Below are 23558 nucleotides of genomic sequence, written 5' to 3'. Positions count from 1 at the left end.
CTTCCCGCACTGACTTTGCTTGCCAGAAGGTCGCAAAAGGGGACACACGTGACCCCTGGGGGGCACAAAACTTCTCAATTTTGTTCCCAAGCCATTCAAGGAATCCCAAAGTATTTATTCTGTCTTGGGTGGGGGGAGCTAAACACAGAGCAGGCATTGTGTAGAGGGAGTCCTCGGCTTACGATCCCCATTGAGCGCAAAACTTCTGTCGTTAGGCGAGATGTTTGTTAAGTGAATTTTGCCCCGTTTTACGACGGTCGTAAAGCGAATCGCTGCCGCTGTTAAGTTAGGGACTCGGCTGTGAAGTGAATCTGGTTTTGCCCCCCGTTGACTTTGCTTGTCGGTGGTCACGCAAAAGGGGATCGATCGCGTGATCCCGGAACGCCGCCAACCGTCAGAAATACGAGTCAGCTGCCTCTGATTTTCGATCACGGGGATGCTGCAATGGTCGTTAAGTGGGGGGAAACGGGGAGGAAAGGGAAGGGACAGCCGGAGAGGGGTGTGCACGCGGAGGGCAGAGGAAAAAGACCTTATTCCCAAGTGAGGATTTTCACAGGACCGTCCAAAGCAGCAGCGTGAAGGCTGAGCTTAGCAAACGGCAAGAAAGAGGAAAGATTTGGGACGTTGACTCCCTGGGGGGAAAAGTTCAACCCCCCCACCCCTAAATTGGAGCCACCAGCTATTCTGTGCCTCCCCCGCTACAACCCCCCCCCCCAAGATTTTTAAGAAGAGACCGGACAGTCCCTTGTCTGAAATGGCACCGGTTCTTCTCCTGCTGGAGCGGGGGGCTGGACTAGAGGACCTCCAAGGTCCCTTCCAGATTCTATTCTATTCTAAAAGAGATCGGAGCCCACCCATCCTCAGAATCGCTCCGGTTTCCTACTGGCCATGAAAACCCCTCGTCCCGCTTGGCGTGCACAAGCGACGCCGTGGCCAACGTAGCCAGTCCTCAAATTCACAACGGCTCTTTTAGTGACAGTTCGAAGTTACGGCAGCATCGGGGAAAAAAGACTCGTGACCGGTTTTCCCACACTTAACGACCGTTGCAGCGTCCCCGTGCCCACGCGATTGGCAACCGGCTCAGATTTATGACGGGTCACAGCGTCCCCCGGCGGGGGGGGATCACGGGATTCCCCCTTTTGCGACCTTGTGACAAGCGAAGTTAACGGAGAAGCCGGCTCCTCTTAACAAGCGGGTGACGAACTTAACAACGGCGGCAAGGAAAGTCGTAGCAACGTAACTTTTGGGCTCAACCGCGGCCGTAACGCAGCGACGGCCTGTACTTGTATTTGCACAGAACTCCCTACCACAAAAGAAAACAAGCCACAGTCTGAATCTTCCCGCTGGGGCGTGTTCAGACAACCGGTTAAACCTGGCTTGTTTCTTAGGCTGCAGCAAATGCATATAAGCAGTCCTTAAGTTATGACACAACTCGGCCCCAAAACGTCCGTCGCTAAGCGAAGGTGGTTAAGTGCGCTTCTCCCCCCCCCTCCAATTTTACGACCTGGCTTGCCGCGGTTGTTAAGTGAAATGCTGCAGTTGTTAAGTTAGGTCTAGGGCCGTTAAGCGAGCTCCGGCTTGCCCCGTGGACTTGGCTTGTCTGAAGGGACACGGCCGTCGCAAAGACAAAGCAGCTGCCAAGCGTCTGAATGTTGATCTTTGAGACCACGGGGAGGCCACCACCGGTCGTAAGGGTGGAAAAAGAGCCATGAGTCACTTGAGACGGTCGCTAAATGAAGCGTCGTAAGCTGAGGACCGCCTGCCTTATTTTCACGGGGCCTCCTGCGTGCAAGAAACGTCGTGAGAAAAAAAATAAAGCCAGCCACGAAGAGCTTTCTAATTACCCGTCACCCCCACCCCCAAAATCCCGCCAGCCGTTTGGGGGCGCCCCAAAAGTTCCCGCCACGAAGCTCTTTGGCGAAGGGAGAGGTTGCCCATTCTGCCAGAGGTCGGTCCCCTCTGCCCTGTCTATCAAAGTCCCTCCCTGGGGCCGTGGACATCCTGCGGCCACGGAGAGCGCTTGCCCGTGGCTTTTTTTGGTGGTGGTGGGGTCCCGATCCTCAGGCCACGAACTGCAGCTTGTAGGTGACCTGGTGGCCGTTGTCCCAGCCGTACAAGACTTTCTCCTTGGGGTTGTAGTCCACCTGCGTGGTGAAGGCGAACTCGTTCCGGAAGGGCAGCTCCGGGCGGGCTTCGGTGGCCGTGTGAGTGTCGTAGGCGTAGATCAGGCGGCCTTCCCTGGCGTGGCCCTCGTCCACGGCGTAGAGGACGCCGCAGACCATAAAGCGGTTCCCGTAGGCGTGGCGCCGGAGGCTGGTCTTCCAGGTGGTCTCCTTCTGCGTGGACAGGTCGGTGGCGTCCAGCTTGCTCACCACCAGGACTTCCTGCGAGGAGTAGCCGTCGTCCGCGGCCGGGTAGGTGACCCACAGCCCACTCTCGTCCACGGCCAGGTCGATGTCGGAGTGGCCTCGCCACTTCCAGGGCGTGGCGTCCTGGTAGACCACGTCATCCAGGAAGGACCAGGCGGCCACGAAGCGCTGGCGCAGGTCGTACTTGATGAGGTTCCTGGTGAAGGCCCGGTTGTAGTAGAAGGAGCCTCGGAAGACCACGTGGCCGGTCCCCATCCAGCTGTAAGGGAGCTTGTAGACGTTGCTCCAGCGCCCTGGGGAAAACCGGGAGAGGTCGGGGTAAGAAATGCAGCCTTGGGATACCGAAGGACTGAGTTGGAAGGGACCGTAGAGGTCATCTAGTCCAACCCTCTGCTCTGTTTCAGACAAATGGCATGAGGGAGGGAGGGAGGGAGGAAGGAAGGAAAGAAGAAGGAAAAGGGAGGGAGGGAGAGATGGGAGGGAGGAAAGAAGGAAAGAGAGGGAGGGAGGGAGGAGGGAAGAGGGAGGGAAGGAAGGAAGGAAGGAAGGAAGGAAGGAAGGAAGGAAGGAAGGAAGGAAGGAGAGAAGAAGGAAAAGGGAGGGAGGGAGAGATGGGAGGGAGGGAGGGAGGGAGGGAGGGAGGAAGGAAGGAAGGAAGGAAGGAAGGAAGGAAGGAAGGAGAGAAGAAGGAAAAGGGAGGGAGGGAGGGAGAGATGGGAGGGAGGGAGGAAGGAAGGAAGGAAGGAAAAAAGAATAGCAGAATAACACAGCTGGAAGGGACCTTCAAGGTCTTCTAGTCCAGCCCTTTGCTCAAGCAGGAGACCCTAGAATCCTAGACTGCTTCAGACAAACCGTTGTCTTCTTGAAAACCTGCAGTGATGAGGGAGGAAGGAAGGAAGGAAGGAAGGAAGGAAGGAAGGAAGGAAGGAAAGAAAGAGGAAGGGGAAGGAGGGAGGGAAGGAAGGAAAAGACAGGCCCTCTTGCTCCTTTCTTCCTTCGACACCCTCCTGGCGTGGGGCGGCGGATTTAAAGCCTGCAGCTTCTCCCCAAAAGCCCTTCAGAGCTCCACAGTCTGTTTATATTTATATTTATATATTTATATTTATTAAATTTTTATACCGCCCTTCTCCCGAAGGACTCAGGGCGGTGTACAGGGCAATACATATTAAAAAGCAAAGTACAAAAGTTAAATAAACAATTAAATAATTTATGCCCGATCTATACACTAGTTAAAACCATATTAAAAACCCTAACCCCAAACCCATCAGACCAGGCCGGATTGCTCAAATAAATAAGTTTTTAGATCCCGCCGGAAGGATCAACCCAAATCATGGTTTGGGCAAGCCACGGGATCCGCCTGTCTGAAATTCCAGTGGGAGTCCTGAGCAGACTCTTTTACCAAGTTGGCTCAACAAAAATAAATAAAATTAAATTGAAGAGGCATTTTTAACTAACATGCAAGGGGACCGCCCCCACCCCCCCCCACCCACCCCCCCGGCTCGGATTTCAGCTGGAAAAAAAAGAGAAGAGGTTTCTTAGTTGCGCACCGCACCACCATCTCCTGAGCTGTTTTGTGTGTGTGTGTGTGTGTGTGTGTGTGTGTGTGTGTTTAGAAATGCCTTTGCTTTAAAACTCTGAGAATCATCCAAGCCTTGAAAAAAAAATTAAAAAGCAGAAGAAAAGGAAGGATGTGGTAGACATGGAAATTTGGAAGGAAGGAAGGAAGGAAGGAAGGAAAGAAGGAAGGAAGGAAGGAAGGAAGGAAGGAAGGAAGGAAGGAAGGAAGGAAGGAAGGGATGGGAAGGAGGGAAGGAAGGAAGGAAGGGATGGGAAGGAGGGAAGGAAGGAAGGAAGGAAGGGATGGGAAGGAGGGAAGGAAGGAAGGAAGGGATGGGAAGGAGGGAAGGAAGGGATGGGAAGGAGGGAAGGAAGGAAGGAAGGGATGGGAAGGAGGGAAGGAAGGAAGGAAGGAAGGGATGGGAAGGAGGGAAGGAAGGAAGGAAGGAAGGAAGGGATGGGAAGGAGGGAAGGAAGGAAGGGAGGGATGGGAAGGAGGGAAGGAAGGAAGGAAGGAAGGGATGGGAAGGAGGGAAGGAAGGAAGGAAGGAAGGAAGGGATGGGAAGGAGGGAAGGAAGGAAGGAAGGGAGGGATGGGAAGGAAGGAAGGAAGGAAGGAAGGGATGGGAAGGAGGGAAGGAAGGAAGGAAGGGAGGGATGGGAAGGAGGGAAGGAAGGAAGGAAGGAAGGGATGGGAAGGAGGGAAGGAAGGAAGGAGATGAGAAGGAGAGGAAAAGGAAGGAAGAAGAAAAAGGAAGGAAAGAAAAGAAGGAAGGAGACAAGAAGGAGAGGAAGGAAGGAAAAAAAGGAAAGGAAGAAGGAAGGATGGAAGAAAGGGGATGAGAAGGAAAGGAGAAGAAAGAAGAAGAATCATCCAAGCAGGAGAAGCCTTGGAAAAAAATTAAAAAGCAAGAAAGAAGGAGGTGGTCGACGTGGAAATTTGGAAAGAAGGAAGGAAGGAGATGAGAAGGAGAGGAAAAGAAAGGAAAGGAAGAAAAAAGGAAGGAAAGAAGGAAAGAAGGAAAGGAAAGAAGGAAGGAGAGGAGAATGAGAGGAAGGAAGGAAAGGAAAGGAAGCAAATAGAACGAAAGAAGGAGAGGAGAAGGAGAGGAAAGCAAGAGCCCTTAGACTTATATACCGCTTTGCAGTGCTTTACAGCCCACTCTAAGTGGTTCACAGGGTCAGCATCTTGCCCCCCCCCCAACTATCTGGGTCCTTGGAAGGACAGAAGGACGAGTCGGCCTTGAGCCGGTCGGGAGAGAACTGCCAAACTGCTGGCAGCCGGTAAGGAAAGGAAAGAAGGAAGGACTAGAACAAAGCAGCCAAAAAGAGAAAAAAGAACGCAAATAAATCCTCTTTTCTTTATTTAGACATATATATATCTGGGACGCGGTGTCTCAGTGGGTTGGGACGCTGAGCTTGTCGATCAGAAGGTCGGCAGTTTGGCAGGTCGAATCCCAAGTGCCGCGTAGCAGAGTGAGCGCCTGTTACTCATCCCAGCTTCTGCCAACCTAGCAGTTCGAAAGCACGTAAATATGCAAGTAGAAAAATAGGGACCACTCCGGTGGGAAGGGAACAGCGTTCCGTGCGCCTTTGGCGTCTAGTCATGCCGGCCACATGACCACGGAGACGTCCTCGGACAAGCGCTGGCTCTTCGGCTTTGAAACGGAGATGAGCACCGGCCCCTGGAGTCGGAAACGACTAGCACGCATGTGCGGGGGAACCTTTACCTTTACCTTTATATCTGGCCCAGGAATTCCGCAAACTCTGAACCTGCTCCCCTGCCTGGGAAGCTGTTTTAAGCCTCCATTCGGGGGCTTCCCCAAAATCAGCCCTCGTGGTTACAAACTGCGGCTCACCATACGCCAAACGACCCGTGGTTCCTTCGATCCGTCCCATTTCACAAACTGCGGCTTAGTCCACGGACAGCCCACCCCTCTGGTCTTCGTGGGTGTGCAGTGCCCCCCCTCCACCCCCTTCCACCCCCTCCCTCCACCCACCCACCCACCCCGCCCTTCCTCACCTTGCTTGAAATTCTCCAAATTGCGGAATTCGAGCAGGTTGTTCCCGTAATAATAGTTAGCCACGTAGATCCGCTCATCGGAGGCCGCCGGGTCCTTCATCCAGGCCCCCTCGTTTCGACCGTAGCTGTGCTGCACCTGGGGGGGCTCCACCGCCTTGAGGGTCCCCTCGCAGGAGGCCCTGGGTGCTGTGGGTCCAACGGAGAGGATGGGAAGGGTTGGCAACCAGGCCGCCCCACCCCACAACCCACGGTGCCACCTTTGCCAGCTCTGTTCCGGGGCCCTTGCACAGCTCTACTGAAGGAGACACCCCCCCAACCCATTTTCCTTCCATCAGAATTTTAGAATAATTAGAATTAGAATTAGAATTAGAATTAATAGAATAGAATAGAATAGAATAGAATAGAATAATAATTAGAATAGAGTAGAGTAGAGTAGAGTAGAGTAGAGTAGAATATAGAATAAAATTTGAATAGAATATAGAATGGAATGGAATGGAATAGGATAGAATGGAATGGAATATAGAATAAAATCTGAATAGAAAAGAATAGAATAGAATAACAGAGTTGGAAGGGACCTTGTGGGTCATCTAGTCCAACCCCCCTCCCCCTTGCCCAAGCAGGAGACCCTCCACCATTTCTGACAGATGGCGGTCCTGTCTCTTCTTGAAAGCTTCCAGTGATGAAGCTCCCACAACTTCTCAAGGCAACTCCTCTTCCCCCGGTTGATTGTTCTCACTGTCAGGAAATTTCCGCTTATTTCCAGGTTGAATCTCCCCTTGATCAATTTCCATCCGTTGTTCCTTGTCTGGCCTTCAGGTGCTTTGGAGAATAGGTGGACCCCCCTCCTCACGTGAGACCCCCCTCAAAGATTGGAAGACCGCTATCATGTCCTACCCTGGTCCTTCTCTTCGCTACACTAGCCATGCCCAGATCCTGCAACCGTTCTTCATATGTTTTAGCCTCTGGTCCCCTCGACATCTTTGTTGCTCTTCTCTGCCCTCTTTCCAGAGTCTCGACGTCTTTTTTTATAGTGTGGAGACCAAAACTGGTTGCGGTACTCTAGGTGTGGCCTTACTAAGGCTTTACAGAGGGGTATTAGTACCGCACGTGATCTCGGCTTTCCTAACCCAACCCAGCCCTGATGGAGGAAGGGTTCACACCTACCGGGGCTGGGCGAGGGAGGGACCTCGGGGACGTGGCCACGCCTCCTGGACAGCAGAGGGGTGCCAGGCCGACTTGGGAGCAGGGTGCCGGTGCTGGGGATGATGGGCACGAAGGTGGCGTTGGCAGGGGAAGCCGTCGAAGGGATTTCTCCTGCCGCGGGGAGGGTCTCTTGGTCGGCCATTTTGGACCCAGCGTCCCTTGCAGGGTTTTCTGCAGGAAAGGAGCCTTCTTAGCAAGCCCCAAAGTGGGGAATCCTCCCCGCCAAAGACAGTCCTCAACTTACAACGTTGGCCAAAGCTACAGTGGCGAATGAAAAACAGAAAAACAGAAAACCCTCCCAGCCTCGCCACGCTTGTGGGATCAGAATTTGGGCACGTGGCAGCCACGGAGTCACCTGACCCACCACGTGCCACCTTCCCAGCCTACGGCCGCCAATAGGCGGAAAGGGGAGTTGAATTTGTTTAACGACCGCAGGATTAATTTAACGGCAGTGATGTGCGTTTAACAGCCCTGGGAAAAAAAAAAGGGTCGGGAAATCCGGCGTGACTCTCTTAAGGACCGACTTGCTTAGCAACGGAAGTTCTGGTCCTGATAAGTTGAGGACGACTCGTACAAGTCGCCCTCGACTTACGGCGGTCTGATTAGGGAGCGTTCGAAGTTACGACGGCGGCAACGATCGAGGTGAACGACGACTGTTTTTCACACCGAAAGACCGTCGCAGCCTCTCCCCCCACGGTCACATGATCGAAATTCAGACGCTTGGCAACTGACTCGTATTTATGACCGTCGCAGCGTCCCGGGCTGGGGGGGGAGGGGGGAAATCACGTGCGACTTTTGCGACCTGACAAGCCAAGTCGAGCGGGTGGATCAGCCAGATTCGCTGAATGACCAGGTGACGGACTTATCGACCGCAGCGACTGACTGCGGCAAGGCCGGTGCTGAAATGAGGAACGATCATGTGACCCGTGACTCACTTAGCAGCAAAAAAGTCAGGCTCGGTTATCGTAAGTCAAGGGCCGCTTGTACTGTGATAACCAAACTGCATTTGATTTTGCAAAATTTGAGGAGGCAGCTCCCCGGGACCCCTGCCCGCCCCTTACTCACCATGGCTGCTCGCCACCCCCTCCGCTTCCGTTCGATGTCCCGCTTTGTAGTACACAACGCCCCGGAGGACGGTTTCCTGCCCGGAGGAGTGGGCTTTGGAACTGGGCGGGGGCAGGCCCTTCCTCCCCTTGGCGCTTTCCTTCCTTACTTTCTCCGCCTTGAGGGACTTCTCCTTGGGCATTCTGGGGGTCTCTTTTTCCCCCAGGCTTTTCAGAGGACTGGAATATTTCTGAAGGCTCTCCTTGCGCGTCACGGTGTCCTAGGATGGGGAGAGAAACACATACTGGGAACAATGCAGGGGAAAATAAGAATAGCATAGCATAGCATAGCATAGAACAGAAAAGAAATAAAGAATAGAACAGAATAGAATAGAATATGGAATGAAATATAGAACAGAACAGAATAGAACAGGACAGAAGAGAAGAGAAGTAAGGAATAGAATAGAATAGAATAGAATAGAATAGAATAGAATAGAATAGAATAGAATAGCATATGGAATAAAATATAGAACAGAAATAAGGAATAGAACAGAACAACAGAATATGGAATAAAATATAGAACAGAATAGTACAGAACAGAATAGAAATAAGGAATACAATAGAACAGAACCTCACAGAATAGAATAGAATAGAATAGAATAGAATAGAATAGAATAGAATAGAATAGAATAGAAAATATGGAATAGAATAGAATAGAATAGAATAGAATAGAATAGAATAGAATAGAATAGAATAGAATAGAATAGAATAAGAGTAGAATATAGAATAGAATAGAATAGAATAGAATAGAATAGAATAGAATAGAATAGATTAAGAGTAGAATAGAATAGAATAGAATAGAATAGAATAGAATAGAATAGAATAGAATAGAAAATATGGAATAGAATAGAATAGAATAAGAGTAGAATATAGAATAGAATAGAATAGAATAGAATAGAATAGAATAGAATAGAATAGATTAAGAGTAGAATAGAATAGAATAGAATAGAATAGAATAGAATAGAATAGAATAAGAGTAGAATATAGAATAGAATAGAATAGAATAGAATAGAATAGAATAGAATAGGAATAGAATAGATTAAGAGTAGAATATAGCATAGCATAGCATAGCATAGAATAGAATAGAATAGAATAGAATAGAAAATATGGAATAGAATAGAATAGAATAGAATACAATAGAATACAATAGAATAGAATAAGAGTAGAATATAGAATAGAATAGAATAGAATAGAATAGAATAGAATAGAATAGATTAAGAGTAGAATATAGCATAGCATAGCATAGCATAGCATAGCATAGCATAGCATAGAATAGAATAGAATAGAATAGAATAGAATAGAATAGAATAGAATAGAATAGAAAATATGGAATAGAATAGAATAGAATAGAATAGAATAGAATAGAATAGAATAGAATAGAATAGAATAGAATAGAATAGAATAGAATAACAAATTTGGAAGGGACCTTGTAGGTCATCTAGTCCAACCCCCCACCCAAGAAGGAGATCCTCCACTATTTCTGACAGATGGCGGTCCTGTCTCTTCTTGAAAGCTTCCAGTGATGAAGCTCCCACAACTTCTCAAGGCAACTCCTGTCCCATCAGTTGATTGTTCTCACTGTCAGAAAATTTCTGCTTATTTCCAGGTTGAATCTCCCCTTGATCTGTTTCCGTCCGTTGTTCCTTGTCCGGCCTTCAGCTTAACTCTTCAGATCTGTGCCTGCAAACCAGGCTGTGGACGCAGCACGAAAGGACAAGGCGAAGGGGAGGGAAGAGGAACGAAGCGCAAACTCAAGGCAAGCGGGGGGTGCGAGAGGAAAGAAACCTCCGAAGAATCAGTAAGAAAGGAACGGGAAGCCCAAAGAAACAGATAAATGGATCCAAATTTTCGAGGTGATGGATTCGACCGGTCGATTCCAGCCAGAACAACAGGGACTCACCTGGGTCGCCTTGAGTTCAGGACTGGCGACGGCCGCGTCTTTCTGCAGCAGCTGGTGCTCCAGGTTCGAAAGCTCCTTCTTGAGGCCCGCCATGATGTCCGAGTAGTTCTCGTAGCGCCTCATCTGGTCACTCAAGTGCATGACACTGTCCTTCAGCACGTTACTGTCGCGGCTCAGGTTGGTTTTGACCGTCTGGGGTTGGGGGGGGAGAAGGGATCGAGGGGTGTGTGTGATAATATTAATTATATAATAATAATAATAATAATAATAATAATAATAATAATAATAATAATAATAATAATATAAGAAGAAGAAGAAGAAGAAGAAGTAGTAGTAGTAGTTAATATTAAGGGACGTGGTGGCTCAGTGGGTTAGGATGCTGAGCTTGTCGATCAGAAGGTTGGCAGTTTGGCGGGTCAAATCCCGAGTGCCGCGTAGCAGAGTGAGCGCCTGTTACGCGTCCCAGCTTCTGCCAACCTAGCAGTTCTAAAGCACGTAAAAAACGCAAGTAGAAAAATAGGGACCACTCCGGTGGGAAGGGAACAGCGTTCCGTGCGCCTTTGGCGTCTAGTCATGCCGGCCACATGACCGCGGAGACGTCCTGGGACAAGCGCTGGCTCTTCGGCTTTGAAACGGAGATGAGCACCGGCCCCTAGAGTCGGAAACGACTAGCACGCATGTGCGGGGGAACCTTTAACTTTACCTTTACCTTTATGTTAATATTATACTGCATTGACTTGGTTAACCAGCCTCCCTGACTTCCTTTCCCTTTTCTCCAGGAGCTTCTGAAACCCAGGGAATCCTAGAGGCCATCTAGTCCAGCCCTGCTCAGGAACCCCGAACCAGCATGGTCTGCTCAAACAGACCCATCGCAGGAAACCTCGTCGTGTTTTGAGGTTCTGGTGGTGACTGGCTCTTATCCCCCCCCCCCGCATCCTTTAGCCAGAATCTCCTTTAATTATCACTTAAATCCGGGGTCACTCAGCGGGCAGCGGAAAATCTCCGGGGATGGAGGAGACCCCCTCCTCACTCCCCCCAGCCCTTCCGCCTTCTCTAAACCCACCCAGTGGCTGCTAAAGGAGGAAAGGAACGTCCATGGAGGAAACCCCCAAGTCGTTGGTGGTCACCTCTTCCAAAGTGCTCATCTGCTCCACCAGCTTCTTGATGTAGGAATGGACCTTCATCAGGTCCATGCTGTAGAGGGCTCCTTCCAGCAACTCGATGACTGACTGCAGCTGCCGAAGAAGCGGGGAGCAGTGGTTAAGGCACAGCTAGAAAGCGGGAGACGGGGAGTTCTAGCCCCGCCTTAGGCATCAAAGCCGGCTGGGTGACTTTGGGCCAATCACCAGGAGACGGTGAGTTCTAGTCCCACCTTAGGCATGACAGCCAGCTGGGTGACTTTGGGCCAATCACCAGGAGATGGTGAGTTCTAGCATGACAGCCAGTTGGGTGACTTTGGGCCAATCACCAGGGGACGGTGAGTTCTAGTCCCACCTCAGGCATGACAGCAAGCTGGGTGACCTTGGGCCAATCACCAGGAGATGGTGAGTTCTAGCATGAAAGCCTCTGCCCCCTCCATACCTTGTGTAGTTCGGGGGCCTGCTCCTTCAGCTTCTCCATCTTCCACTCGTCCTCGCAGGGGTTGAGGGAGGCTGGGGGGGCCGCGCAGGAGCAGCGGCAGTCGCCCCCCAAGCTGACCGTCTCCACAGTGTAGAAGTCCTCCCCGCTCCGGCTGCCTTAGAATGGAATAGAATAGAATAGAATATGGAATAAAATAGAATAGAGTAGAAATGAATAGAATAGAATAGAATAGAATATGGAATAGAATAGAATAGAATAGAATAGAATAGAATAGAATAGAATAGAATAGAATAGAATAGAATAGAATATGGAATGTAGAATAGAATAGAATAGAATAGAATAGAATAGAATATGGAATGTAAAATGGAATAGAATAGAATAGATAGAATAATAATAGAATAGAATAGAATAGAATAGAATAGAATAGAATAGAATAGAATAGAATAACAGAAGAACAGAAGAATAGAATAGAATAGAATAGAATAGAATAGAATAGAATAGAATAGAATAGAATAGAATAGAATATGGAATGTAAAATAGAATAGAATAATAGAATAATAGAATAGAATAGAATAGAATAGAATAGAATAGAATAGAATATGGAATGTAAAATAGAATAGAATAGAATAGAATAGAAGAACAGAAGAACAGAAGAATAGAATAGAATAGAATAGAATAGAATAGAATAGAATAGAAAATATGAGAGAATAAAAAATAGAATAGAATAGAATAGAACATGGAATAAAATAGAATAGAGTAGAAATATAGAATAGAATAGAATAGAATAGAAGAGAAGAGAAGAGAAGAGAAGAGAAGAGAAAATAGGATAGAAAATAGATCAGAACAGAAGAGAATAGAATAACGGAGTTGGAAGGGACCTTGGAGGTCTTCTAGTCCAACCCCCTGCTCAGGCAGGAGAACCTACCTTCCCGGAGACGGGCACAGGCAGCTTTGCCAAGCGGGCGCAGGATGCATTTGCAGCGGCAGTCGGAGCCCTCGGAGGTCATGCGAACGTGCTGATCCGGGTCTGCAAAGGCCTACAAGGGTTGGGAAAGCAGGGGGCAGGATTTTATTTAGCACACACACACCCCAAAAGCTCCTTAGGGATCTCTGCTTGGTGTACAGGTTGTCCCCGACTTACGACCACGATTGAACCCAAAATTTCTGTCGCTGCGTGAGACAGTGTCTGAACGAGTCCTTGTCCATTTTGGGGACCTTTCTTGAAATACGTCCATGAAGGTTTCTTAGTCCTCCAGGTCAAGTTTTTTTTTAAATCAAAAGTGGTTTTTATTTTTCGACCAAGGCGGTCGTTAAGGGAAACCCTGCATTTGTTAAATGAGGAACACGGCCGTGAAGCGAATTTGGCTTCCCCATTATGACTTTGTTCATCTGATGGTCGCAAAACGGGATCACGTGACCTCCCCTCTCTGGGTCGCTGCGACCGTCGTAAACGTGAGTCGGTTGCCGAGCGTCCGAATGTAAATCACGCGGCCACGGGGGGGGGGGGCGTTGCAACGGTCCTAAGTGTGAAAAACGGCCATAAGTCCCTTTTTTCAGCGCCGTTGCAACTTTGAACGGTCACTAAACGATCCGTTGTAAGTTGAGGACCAACCGTTACCGTACTGTCCCCACAGGCTCCAAACCGCAGCATTTGTTTGCAAAAACTCCTCGACTCGGCCCAGCCATTGTGGGTTGTGCAACAAACCACGGTTAGGCAAATCACAGCTGCGGGGAGCATCCTCCTGCCAACTTCGGCGAGGGTCACCGAGTTTCCGGGAAGGAGAAGGGGGGCTTGGGCTGCTGGCATCCCTCGGCCCTGAGTGGGCACCAGGCAGGATCAAGTGGCAGGTAGTCCCAGAGACTCGGTTGGAATCCTACAGCCTTGTGTAAGATGGGCGGTCAATATATTAAGTCATTATTCCTTCCTTCCTTTCCCTCCCTCCCTCCCTCCCTCTTTCTTTTCTTTTTTCTTTTCTTTTTTCTGTTTCCTTCTTTCCTTTTTCTTTCTTTCTTTTTCTTCCTTCCTTCCTTCCCTCCCTTTTTCTCTTTTCTTTTTTTCTGTTTCCTTCCTTCCATTTCCTTCCTTTCTTTTTCTTTCTTCCTTCCCTCCCTCCCTTTTTCTCTTTCTTCTTTCTTTCTTTCTTTCTTTCTTTTCCTTCCTTCCTTCCTTCCTTTTCATCCTTCTCTCCCCCTTCCTTCCTTCCTCCCTCCCTTCCCTTCCTCTCTTTCTTTTCTTTCTTTCTTTCCTTCCTTCCTTCCTTCCTTCCTTCCTTCCTTTTCTTCCTTCTCTCCCCCTTCCTTCCTCCCTCCCTTCCCTTCCCTTCCTCTCTTTCTTTTCTTTCTTTCTTTCCTTCCTTCCTTCCTTCCTTCCTTCCTTCCTTCCTTCCTTCCTTCCTTCCTTCCTTCCTTTTCTTCCTTCTCTCCCCCTTCCTTCCTCCCTCCCTTCCCTTCCCTTCCTCTCTTTCTTTTCTTTTCCTTCCTTCCTTCCTTCCTTCCTTCCTTCCTTCCTTCCTTCCTTCCTTCCTTCCTTCCTTCCTTGTCTTCCTTCTCTCCCCCTTCCTTCCTTCCTCCCTCCTTTCCCTTCCTCTCTTTCTTTTTTCTTTCTTTTCCTTCCTTCCTTCCTTCCTTCTTTCCCCAGCTGTTCTATGGGGTCACCGAGGCACCGTAAGCGACCACTTAACCAGGGGCAAACCCAGCCCTGCGGAAACAGACCAGGATCTGTCACTCTGGCTCCCCCCCCCCCGCCTGCTACCACCTTTGCAGGTTCCCCCTGGATAGTTCATCCCTGCCTAGACCCGCCCGGCTCACCCCTCTTGCCTCCGGAACCAGCCGGATGGAAGGAAAATCGATTTTTTCCTCCGCTTCTCTCCTCAGCCTCCGCTCCCTGGCTGAGAGACGATGGGAGTTGTAGTCCGACTCCAGCCAGAGGTCGGAAAAGGTCACATCTGGCCGGGGAAGCTCCACACAGCTGTCCGGGCACCGCATCAAAGAACGGCGGGCTCACAGATCTCGGGGCCAAGAGAAAGGAAGCGCGGGAGGGGGGGGAAATGGGGGGGACCCCCCTCCCTTCGCTCATCATACTCCCAATAATGTTCTAAGTGGCTTTAGGAGCAGAACTCATGTTTTTGCTCCAAGAGTTTCTCGGGGCAAGTCTGGGGAAAAGGCGTGCCGTTAGATCCTTCCACTCTCACCCTTTTGCCCGCTCTAACAAGGTTGCTGCTGGCTGGGATGCCGGTAAAACCAAGTTAGTTGGCGGACAGAAAAAAGCAAAGTGAGCTTTTTCGCACTGGAGACCTAAACCAGACGCAGATAGGACCACGGCCGACGATAAGGAAGCACAGTCCTTCATCGGGAAGTCAAGCTATTCTCCAAAGCGCCTGAAAGCAGGACAAGAAGCAACAGATGGAAACTAGTCAAGGAGAGAAGCAACCTAGAACTAAGGAGAAACTTCCTGACAGTTAGAACAACTAACCAGTGGAACATCCTGCCTCCAGAAGTGGTGAATGCTCCAACACTGGAAGCTTTTAAGAAGAGACTGGACAGCCATTTGCCTGAAATGGTATAGGGTTTCCTGCCTGAGCAGGGGCTTGGACTAGAAGACCTCCAAGGTCCCTTCCAACTTTATTATTATTATTAAATCTTGCCACCACGCACCTTGGCCAGCTTGCGGTGGGACAACTCACAATGGGGCAATTTCACCATGCAACTTCACTATTCAAAATAAAACAAAGTATTTTCATCGTTGCCCTTCACATTTCACCCCGTCCCCTCCCTTGGCATCCTTTTCGTTAGCCGTTCTCTTCCACCGTTTTCCTCGACATTAGTCTAAATCCTTCTCCTGCGGTGAGTTGTGCCACGGCAGGCGGGCCGTGGCGAGTTGGGCATTGTGAATTGTCACAGACCCACAAACACATCCCTGGAGCGTCTGGCCAACGGCTTCCACAAACAGGAACCACAATGGAGTCTGCCAGGAAGTGGGAAGGGAACAAGGAACCCTCAGCCAGCCGCAGCTTCCCTTCAAAGCAGGCTGTGGTACAGCCTCCAAGGGGAGACCCAGCTGCCGGCACGGCTCTGCGGAAGCCGCTTAACCCGGGCTGAGGAAGCCGAGCTCTTCCCCCTCTCTGGGGTTTGTGTCTGCGCAGGTGGCATGGCCGAAAAAGCTCTGCCTGGGCTTGGAATCTGCAGCAGCGGAAGAGCAAAAATCCTTGAGGATTGAAACAACGGAGGAGTCAGTGGCACAAAGTCAGAAGCTTTGTTCTCCCACTGGGAGGAATTGAGTTACTCTCGCCCAGCAGCACTGCAGAGAAGAGAAGAGAAGAGAAGAGAAGAGAAGAGAAGAGAAGAGAAGAGAAGAGAAGAGAAGAGAAGAGAAGAGAAGAGAAGAGAAGATGGAATGGAATGGAATGGAATGGAATGGAATGGAATAGAATAGAATAGAATAGAATAGAATAGAATAGAATAGAATAGAATAGAATATATTAGATAGAATAGAGAATGGAGGGACGCGGTGGCTCAGTGGGTTAGGACACTGAGCTTGTCGAGCAGAAGGTCGGCAGTTTGGTGGGTCGAATCCCGAGTGCCGCGTAACAGAGTGAGCGCCTGTTACTCGTCCCAGCTCCTGCCAACCTAGCAGTTCGAAAGCACGTAAAAATGCAAGTAGAAAAATAGGGACCACTACGGTGGGAAGGTAACAGCGTTCCGTGCGCCTTTGGCATCTAGTCATGCCGGCCACATGACCACGGAGATGTCCTCGGACAAGCGCTGGCTCTTCGGCTTTGAAACGGAGATGAGCACCGGCCCCTAGAGTCGGAAACGACTTAGCACGCATGTGCGGGGGAACCTTTACCTTTAGAATAGAGAATAGAATGCAGAATGGAATGGAATAGAATAGAACAGAACAGAATAGTATAAGAGTTGGAAGGAATAGAAGAGAAAGAGAAGAGAAAGAAAGAGAAGAGAAGAGAAGAGAAAAGAAAATGGAATGGAATGGAATGGAATGGAATGGAATGGAATAGAATAGAATAGAATAGAATAGAATAGAATAGAATAGAATAGAATTACGGAATAGAACAGAATAGAACATGACATGGAGAGAATACAATACAATAAAATACAATAGGAATAGAAAATTAGAATAGAATAGAATAGAACAGAACAGAATAGAATAACAGAGTTGGAAGGGATCTTGGAGGTCTTCTAGTCCAACCCCCTGCTTAGGCAGGAAATCCTGTCCTATTTCAGACAAATGGTTGTCCAATCTCTTCTTAAAAACTTCCAGTGTTCGAGAAGAGACTGGACAGCCATTTCTCTGAATCGGTCTAAGGTCTCCTGCTTGAGCAGGGGGCTGGACTGGAAGACCTCCAAGGCCCCTTCCAACTATTCATAACTCGAGGACATCCCAGCAGCCTGTGGCATGCAGCTCAGTGCCCGCAACCCCCCTCCCCGCCTCGCCCCCTGCCAGTTTTCCCACCCAAGCCATCAGGCTCAATCTTTGCAGCTGTCCGGAAAAAAAATGTCCTTGGGTTGGGCGGGGTGGGGCTTGTTCCCCACTCCAGCTGCCCACGGACTGGAGAAGAGTGCAAAAAAACCCAAAAAAACAAAAAACCAAACCAGGATGATTTATTTCGGGACAGAGGCGGACTTTGGCAAACCATTTTTTTAAAGATTGTCTAACTCTTCTCCCACGGCCTATTTGCAGAGTGGCACAGTTATGTTGCATTGCCATGGGGGGGGGGAGGGGAAAAGGCTGTAAATGTTTTCAGGAGATAGATAGATAGATAGATAGATAGATAGATAGATAGATAGATAGATAGATAGATAGATAGATAGATAGATAGATAGATAGATAGATGATATAAATAGATACAGACAGAAGATACAAATAGGTTGATAGATAGATAGATAGATAGATAGATAGATAGATAGATAGATAGATAGATAGATAGATAGATAGATAGATAGATGATATAAATAGATACAGACAGAAGATACAAATAGGTTGATAGATAGATAGATAGATAGATAGATAGATAGATGATAGATAGATAGATAGATAGATAGATAGATAGATGATATAAATAGATACAGACAGAAGATACAAATAGGTTGATGATAGATAGATAGATAGATAGATAGATAGATAGATAGATAGATAGATAGATGATAGATAGATAGATGATATAAATAGATACAGACAGAAGATACAAATAGGTTGATAGATAGATAGATAGATAGATAGATAGATAGACAGACAGACAGAGATAGACAGACAGACAGACAGAGAGAAAGATAGATTGATAGATAGATAGATAGATAGATGATATAAATAGACACAGACAGATAGAAGATACAAATAGGTTGATAGATAGATAGATAGATAGAGAAAGAAAGAAAGAAAGAAAGAAAGAGAAAGAAAGAAAGAAGGAAAGAAAGAAAGAAAGAAAGAAAGAAAGAAAGAAAGAAAGAAAGAAAGAAAGAAAGAAAGATAGTTGCCCGTTCAGGATGGCTGCCTCCATCACCACCACCTCAGCAAGATTACAGGTTTATTTTTTTAAAAAATTAGAATAAAAGAGTTGGGTGGGACCCCCAGCCCCCCACCCAAGCAGGAGACCCTACACTCTTTCTGACAGGTAATCCTCAACATGCAATTTCGAGAAATAAGTAAGTCCTGTTTATATGAACACCAACCCTCCTGAAGGTTTTTTAAAAAAATTTAAAATTTTTTAAAATTTTAATTAAAAAAGAACAACTCTCTAAAATCTTTTCCACAGAGCCATGGGGGGCGTGGCGGGGGGGGGGCGTCAAAGATTAAACCCAGTTGACCAGGTTTCTGGATTTCGAGCCCTTTTCAAGGATTTTCCAAGCCTTTGTGACCCTGAAGGGGAAGGATGAGATGTCCCAACAGAGGCTAATTCAAGGCCCAAATTGTAATATGGAATTTAGTTTAATTAAAAGAAATCAAATAATAATGCGTATCGTGGAAAGAATAGGTGCGGGTTAGTCCTCAGCTTATGAGCACGACTGAGCCCAAAGCTTTTTACGTGGCTAAGTGAGAAATTTGTTCGGTGGGTTTATGTCCCGTTTTGACAATTTTTCTCGCCATTTTTGTCAAGCGAAACACCGCAGTTGGTAAGCGAGTAAGCTGGTCGTTCAGTGAATCTGCTTTGAATTTTCTTGTCAGGAGGTCACAAAAGGGGGGTGTCACATGACCCCGGGAGACACTGCAGCGGTCATAAGTACGAGTCAGTTGCCGAGCCTCTGAATTTTGATCGCGTGACCACGGGGGAATGCTGCAACGGTCGTGTGAAAAACCGTCGTAAGTCGCTTTTTGTCAATGCTGTCGTAACTTTGAACCGTCGAAATTCGAGGACTTTCCTGTATCCCATTTCGCCTCTGTCTCCGGCACAGTTACAAATTCAACTATTTTAAAGTTTTTCTTTCTCTCTCTGTTTTTTTCCTTTTAATTTCCCTACAAAACTGGGCATCTCCATAGCGGCCGGCATCTTCGACAACATGAAAAAAATTGATGCGTTTTATTTATTGCATTTCCCCACGGGGAGAAGGGACAACATGGCAGCACCTTGGAAGCTAGAATTATAGGACAGGAAGGGACCCCCCGAGGTCCTCTAGTCTAACCCCTGCCCTCTCCCCCCCCCAATGAAGACAGGAGTGTTGTTACACCATGTCGGTCAAATGGCTCTCCGGTCTATTTTTAAAAACTCCCAGCAACGGAGCGCTTTCCCAACTCCCAGGAGGCGAGCTCTCCACTTCTCCCACATAGAAAATTCCTCTTCCTTGACTTACAATTCCAAGTATCCTCCGGCAGAAAAAGATGGCCGTTGTTTGCACCAGGCCGATGTGAAATACGCCAGGGGGGTGAGGAATGCTTAGCAAACGGGGATCCTGGGCCCACTTGCCCCTCGGTGCACGCCAAAGGGCATCTCTCGCTGCTGGGAGCATAAATATTTTCGGAGAGCAGGACTCTGTGTGTGTGTGTGTGTGTGTGTCCGTGTGTTACTGTGCACCCAGGTCCTAATTTTTTAAGCAAAGTAGCCATGGGGCAGGGGTGGGGTGGGCAGAGAAAAGCCATTATCCTTTGCATGGGTTTTAGGGTATGTGTGTGTGCGTGTAGGATTGCTGGTTTCACTTTGCACAGGGATAAAGGCCGAGGGGGGAGCAGGATGGGGGCAGAAAGTCAATTCTGATCGGTGGTGGTGGGAGGGTTTTGCAACCTGCTCGACCCTCGGAAGTCATTTGGGGTGGGGGGGTCTGTGTGAGTCAGCCTTACTGAATGGAGAAATGGGAGGGAGGGGATCCGGCTATAAAAACTGCCACAGATGATTCAGGCTTTTCTGCGATTGGTGTGTGTGTGTGTGCGGTGGGGGGGGGGCTCCCCCTCCTTCTCTTGCAAGCCAGGATTGACCCAGGGAGGAAACTCAACAGCCCACCATCGGGAGGAAAAAAACAAACAAACAACGCTTCTGGGTGGATGCTGGTGACTTTCCAAGCTTCAATAAAGCAATAAAAGCATCATCTCTTCGCCCCTCTCCCACTTCCTACGGAGGTGTCTGTCACTCAGGCTATTTGGCAATTTAGGTACTTATCCTACCTATTTTATTTTATTTTATTTTTATTTTGAACCCCCCCCCAAAGAGAACTTGGTTGATTTGCCTCCAAGAAGCGGCGGTGGTCTCCCAGACCGACCCTAAAAATCTGGGAAGAGAAGAAGGTGGCCCTCTGCACAAGCTCAGAGGCACTCGCCTCCAGAAAAGGGCCGTAGGGCCAAGCCAAGAAGGCGGTGAAAGAAACGAAACGAAACGAAACGAAACAAGGCTTTCCTTTCCAGCAAAAGCTACTGTACTTTTTCCAAAACTGCCTTAAATGAAGAAAGTGAATTCCCCCCCCCACCGCAAACTCTAATAATTCACTTTCTCTTCCCAACCTTTCCTGGCAGGAAGAGATCCAGCCCCGATCCGGCTTTGGATTCCCCCCAAATCCTAAAGTCGATGTCTGATCCAAAGGGGCACCCGGAGACCCGCTCCGGACCCCCGCTAAGCCACGATTCCCGGTTTGTAGAAGAAGCGAAGCTTCAAGACGAGGAGGCGTTTGGTGCAAAAGCCTTGCCGTGTTGTTGGTGGTTTTTTTTTGTGTGTCCCCCCCAAAAAAAAACCCCCCTCCCCTCCCCTGGTTTTAAGGCTTCTTTCTAGGTTTCTTTTTAACGGGACACGTTTCAAGGCTGAGAATTAATCTTCATTTTAACTGGGGTTTTATTTATGCAGGGACGAATATAATAATAATTATTTTTTTTAAATTTGTTTTTAACTTTTGTTATCTTGGCTTTTTAATCACCCTGTAAACCGCCCTGAGTCCTTCGGGAAAGGGCGGCATATATATATATATATATATATTTATTTATTTATTTATTTATTTATTTATTTATTTATTTATTTATTTGATTGATTGATTGATTGATTGATTGATTGATTGATTGATTGATTGATTGATTTGTATACCGCCCTTCTCCCCAAGGACTCAGGGCGGTGAACAGGGACATAAATATCAAAATACATAAAATACAGAAATTGAAAACAAATTCAACCCTAATGCCCAAATGCAGAAGATAAGTTACATTAAAACAATAATTCAAATAAAACCCCTCAGACCAGACCGGATTGCTCAAACAGATAGGTTTTTTATATAAATGTCATAAAATAAAAAAGAAAATAAAAAAGTAAATAAGTCGGAGAAAATGAAAACTGTGGGAGGGGGGGGCGCAGATCCCCACCAGGTGAAAGGGGGCTCCCCAAGCACCCCATCTCCGGGGGGATCCCTGCAGGGGTCCCGGGCTGGGAATCCCACCCGGCTTGCTCGACAGGGAAGCAGCTTTCCCACCCCACCCCCCACCCCCCTCCCCAAGCTGTCGGGCTTGTGGCCCCTGCCCCGTTCCCGGGGGGCTGGGGGGGTCTCCTACCTTCCCTCTCCCCTGCGCCGGGACGGAGGAGAAGAGCAGCTGGAGCAGAAGAGCGGCGACCCAGGCCAGGCGCCCCCGACCCTTTGGGGCGCCCATGTCGACCCCCGCCCCCCTCCGGGCAGCGGCAGAACCGGTGCGCAACGCCGGGTAGGGAACCCCCCCTCCGCTAACCGAGCGCCCCCGGGCTCCGTCTGTTGAGTCTGGGAGCCCTGAAGATTGGAGGGGGGGGGGTAGGCTGCCGGGCAGGGAAGGAGGGGCTTCCCGGCCGGTGCCCCCGCCTCTGGGTTGAGCTGGAGGGGTGCCAGCCGCCCCCCCCCCTTCGCCCGCCCTGGCCAGCGCGGAAGATCTGGCTGAATGGTCCCGAGGAGGGGCGAAGACCACCCCTCACCCTACCCGCGCCCCTCCTCCCTCGGGATGATGGACGGAAGAAGGGAGCCCGGTTGGCTGGCTGGTTTGTCGTGCCCATTTCGCAGACGGGGTAAAGCGAGGCCGACGAGCCGAGCCTTTCCGTCGTTTTCCCCGGAGATCGGCGCTTTTTTTTTTTTTTTTTTTGTACAAGCCTGCAATTAGCGCAGGTTCGAGTCCCAACCAGGCTCAAGGTTGACTCAGCCTTCCATCCTTCCGAGGTGGGTAAAATGAGGACCCAGATTGTTGGGGGCAATTAAGCTGACTTTGTAATAATGCCGCTTGGGTGTGTGCGTGTGAAAGCCCTAATAAGCAGGCATATACATAGAATGAAGGCTACTGCTAAGCTTGTAAGCCGCCCTGAGTCTTCGGAGAAGACTCAGGGCAGCAGAGGGCAGAAGAAACAAAACAACGATGGAAAGGAGAGGAGCAACCTGGAATTAAGGAGAAACTTCCTAACGGCGAGGCCAATTAATTAACCAGTGGAACGGCTTGCCACTGGAAATTGTGGGTGCTCCGTCGCCCTGGAGGGAGGCTTTTAAGAAGAGACTGGACAGCTGCTTGGTGGAGGTTCTCTTGCTGGAGCAGGGGGCTGGACTAGAAGACCTCCAAGGTCCCTTCCAGCTCTGTTATTCTATTCTATTCTATCCTATCCTATCCTATTCCATTCCATTCCATATTTTCTATTCTATTCTATTCTATTCCATTCCGTCCCATCCCGTCCTGTCCCATTCTATTCCTTTATTTTATTATTCTATTCTATTCTATTCTATTCTGTTCTATTCATATTTATATTTATATTTCTTATTCTATTATTTTTTCTATTACTTATTCTATTCTATTTCTATTTCTATTCTACTGTATTACCTATTCTATTCTATTCTGTTCCATTTCCATTTCCATGTTGTATTCTATTCTATTCTATTCTATTCTATTCTATTCTTCTATTCTATTCTATTCTATTCTATTCTATTCTATTCTATTCTATTCTATTCTATTCTATTCTTCTATTCTATTCTATTCTATTCTATTATTCTATTCTATTCTATTCTATTCTTCTATTCTATTCTATTCTATTCTATTCTATTCTATTCTATTCTATTCTATTCTATTCTATTCTTCTATTCTATTCTATTCTATTCTATTCTATTCTATTCTATTCTATTCTATTCTATTCTATTCTTCTATTCTATTCTATTCTATTCTATTATTCTATTCTATTCTATTCTTCTATTCTATTCTATTCTATTCTTCTATTCTATTCTATTCTATTCTATTCTATTCTATTCTATTCTATTCTTCTATTCTATTCTATTCTATTCTATTCTATTCTATTCTATTCTTCTATTCTATTCTATTCTATTCTATTATTCTATTCTATTCTATTCTATTCTTCTATTCTATTCTATTCTATTCTATTCTATTCTATTCTATTCTATTCTATTCT

The 23558-nt window shown here is 47.9% G+C and overlaps 1 protein-coding gene across 1 annotated transcript; it reads right to left on the bottom strand.

Moving 5' to 3' along the window:
- Positions 1-1450: 1450 nt before the first annotated feature.
- On the bottom strand, positions 1451-22310 carry OLFML2A (olfactomedin like 2A). Its single transcript, XM_081339621.1, has 9 exons — positions 21707-22310; positions 12662-12773; positions 11737-11891; positions 11283-11390; positions 10156-10347; positions 8218-8476; positions 7114-7323; positions 5950-6135; positions 1451-2662 (listed from the first exon to the last, which is right to left on the bottom strand). Exons 1-9 carry the CDS (start codon positions 21800-21802, stop codon positions 2061-2063), a joined length of 1920 nt encoding a protein of 639 aa, XP_081195747.1. The 5' UTR covers positions 21803-22310; the 3' UTR covers positions 1451-2060.
- Positions 22311-23558: the final 1248 nt, after the last annotated feature.

Source organism: Vipera berus (genome assembly GCF_964194415.1).
Source record: "Vipera berus genome assembly, chromosome: 15".
NCBI classification, from domain to species: domain Eukaryota; kingdom Metazoa; phylum Chordata; class Lepidosauria; order Squamata; family Viperidae; genus Vipera; species Vipera berus.
Note: the sequence above shows the minus strand (reverse complement) of the source record. Positions and strands in the feature narration are given on the sequence as shown.

Coding starts and splice junctions, on each gene's coding strand:
- OLFML2A (XM_081339621.1), bottom strand. CDS start 21,802: ATGGGCGCCCCAAAGGGTCGGGGGCGCCTGGCCTGGGTCGCCGCTCTT. Junction 6,136..7,113: donor CCCTCCCTCGCCCAGCCCCG/GTAGGTGTGAAC, acceptor TTGGACCCACAG/CACCCAGGGCCTCCTGCGAG. Junction 2,663..5,949: donor TTTGGAGAATTTCAAGCAAG/GTGAGGAAGGGC, acceptor GGTTTTCCCCAG/GGCGCTGGAGCAACGTCTAC.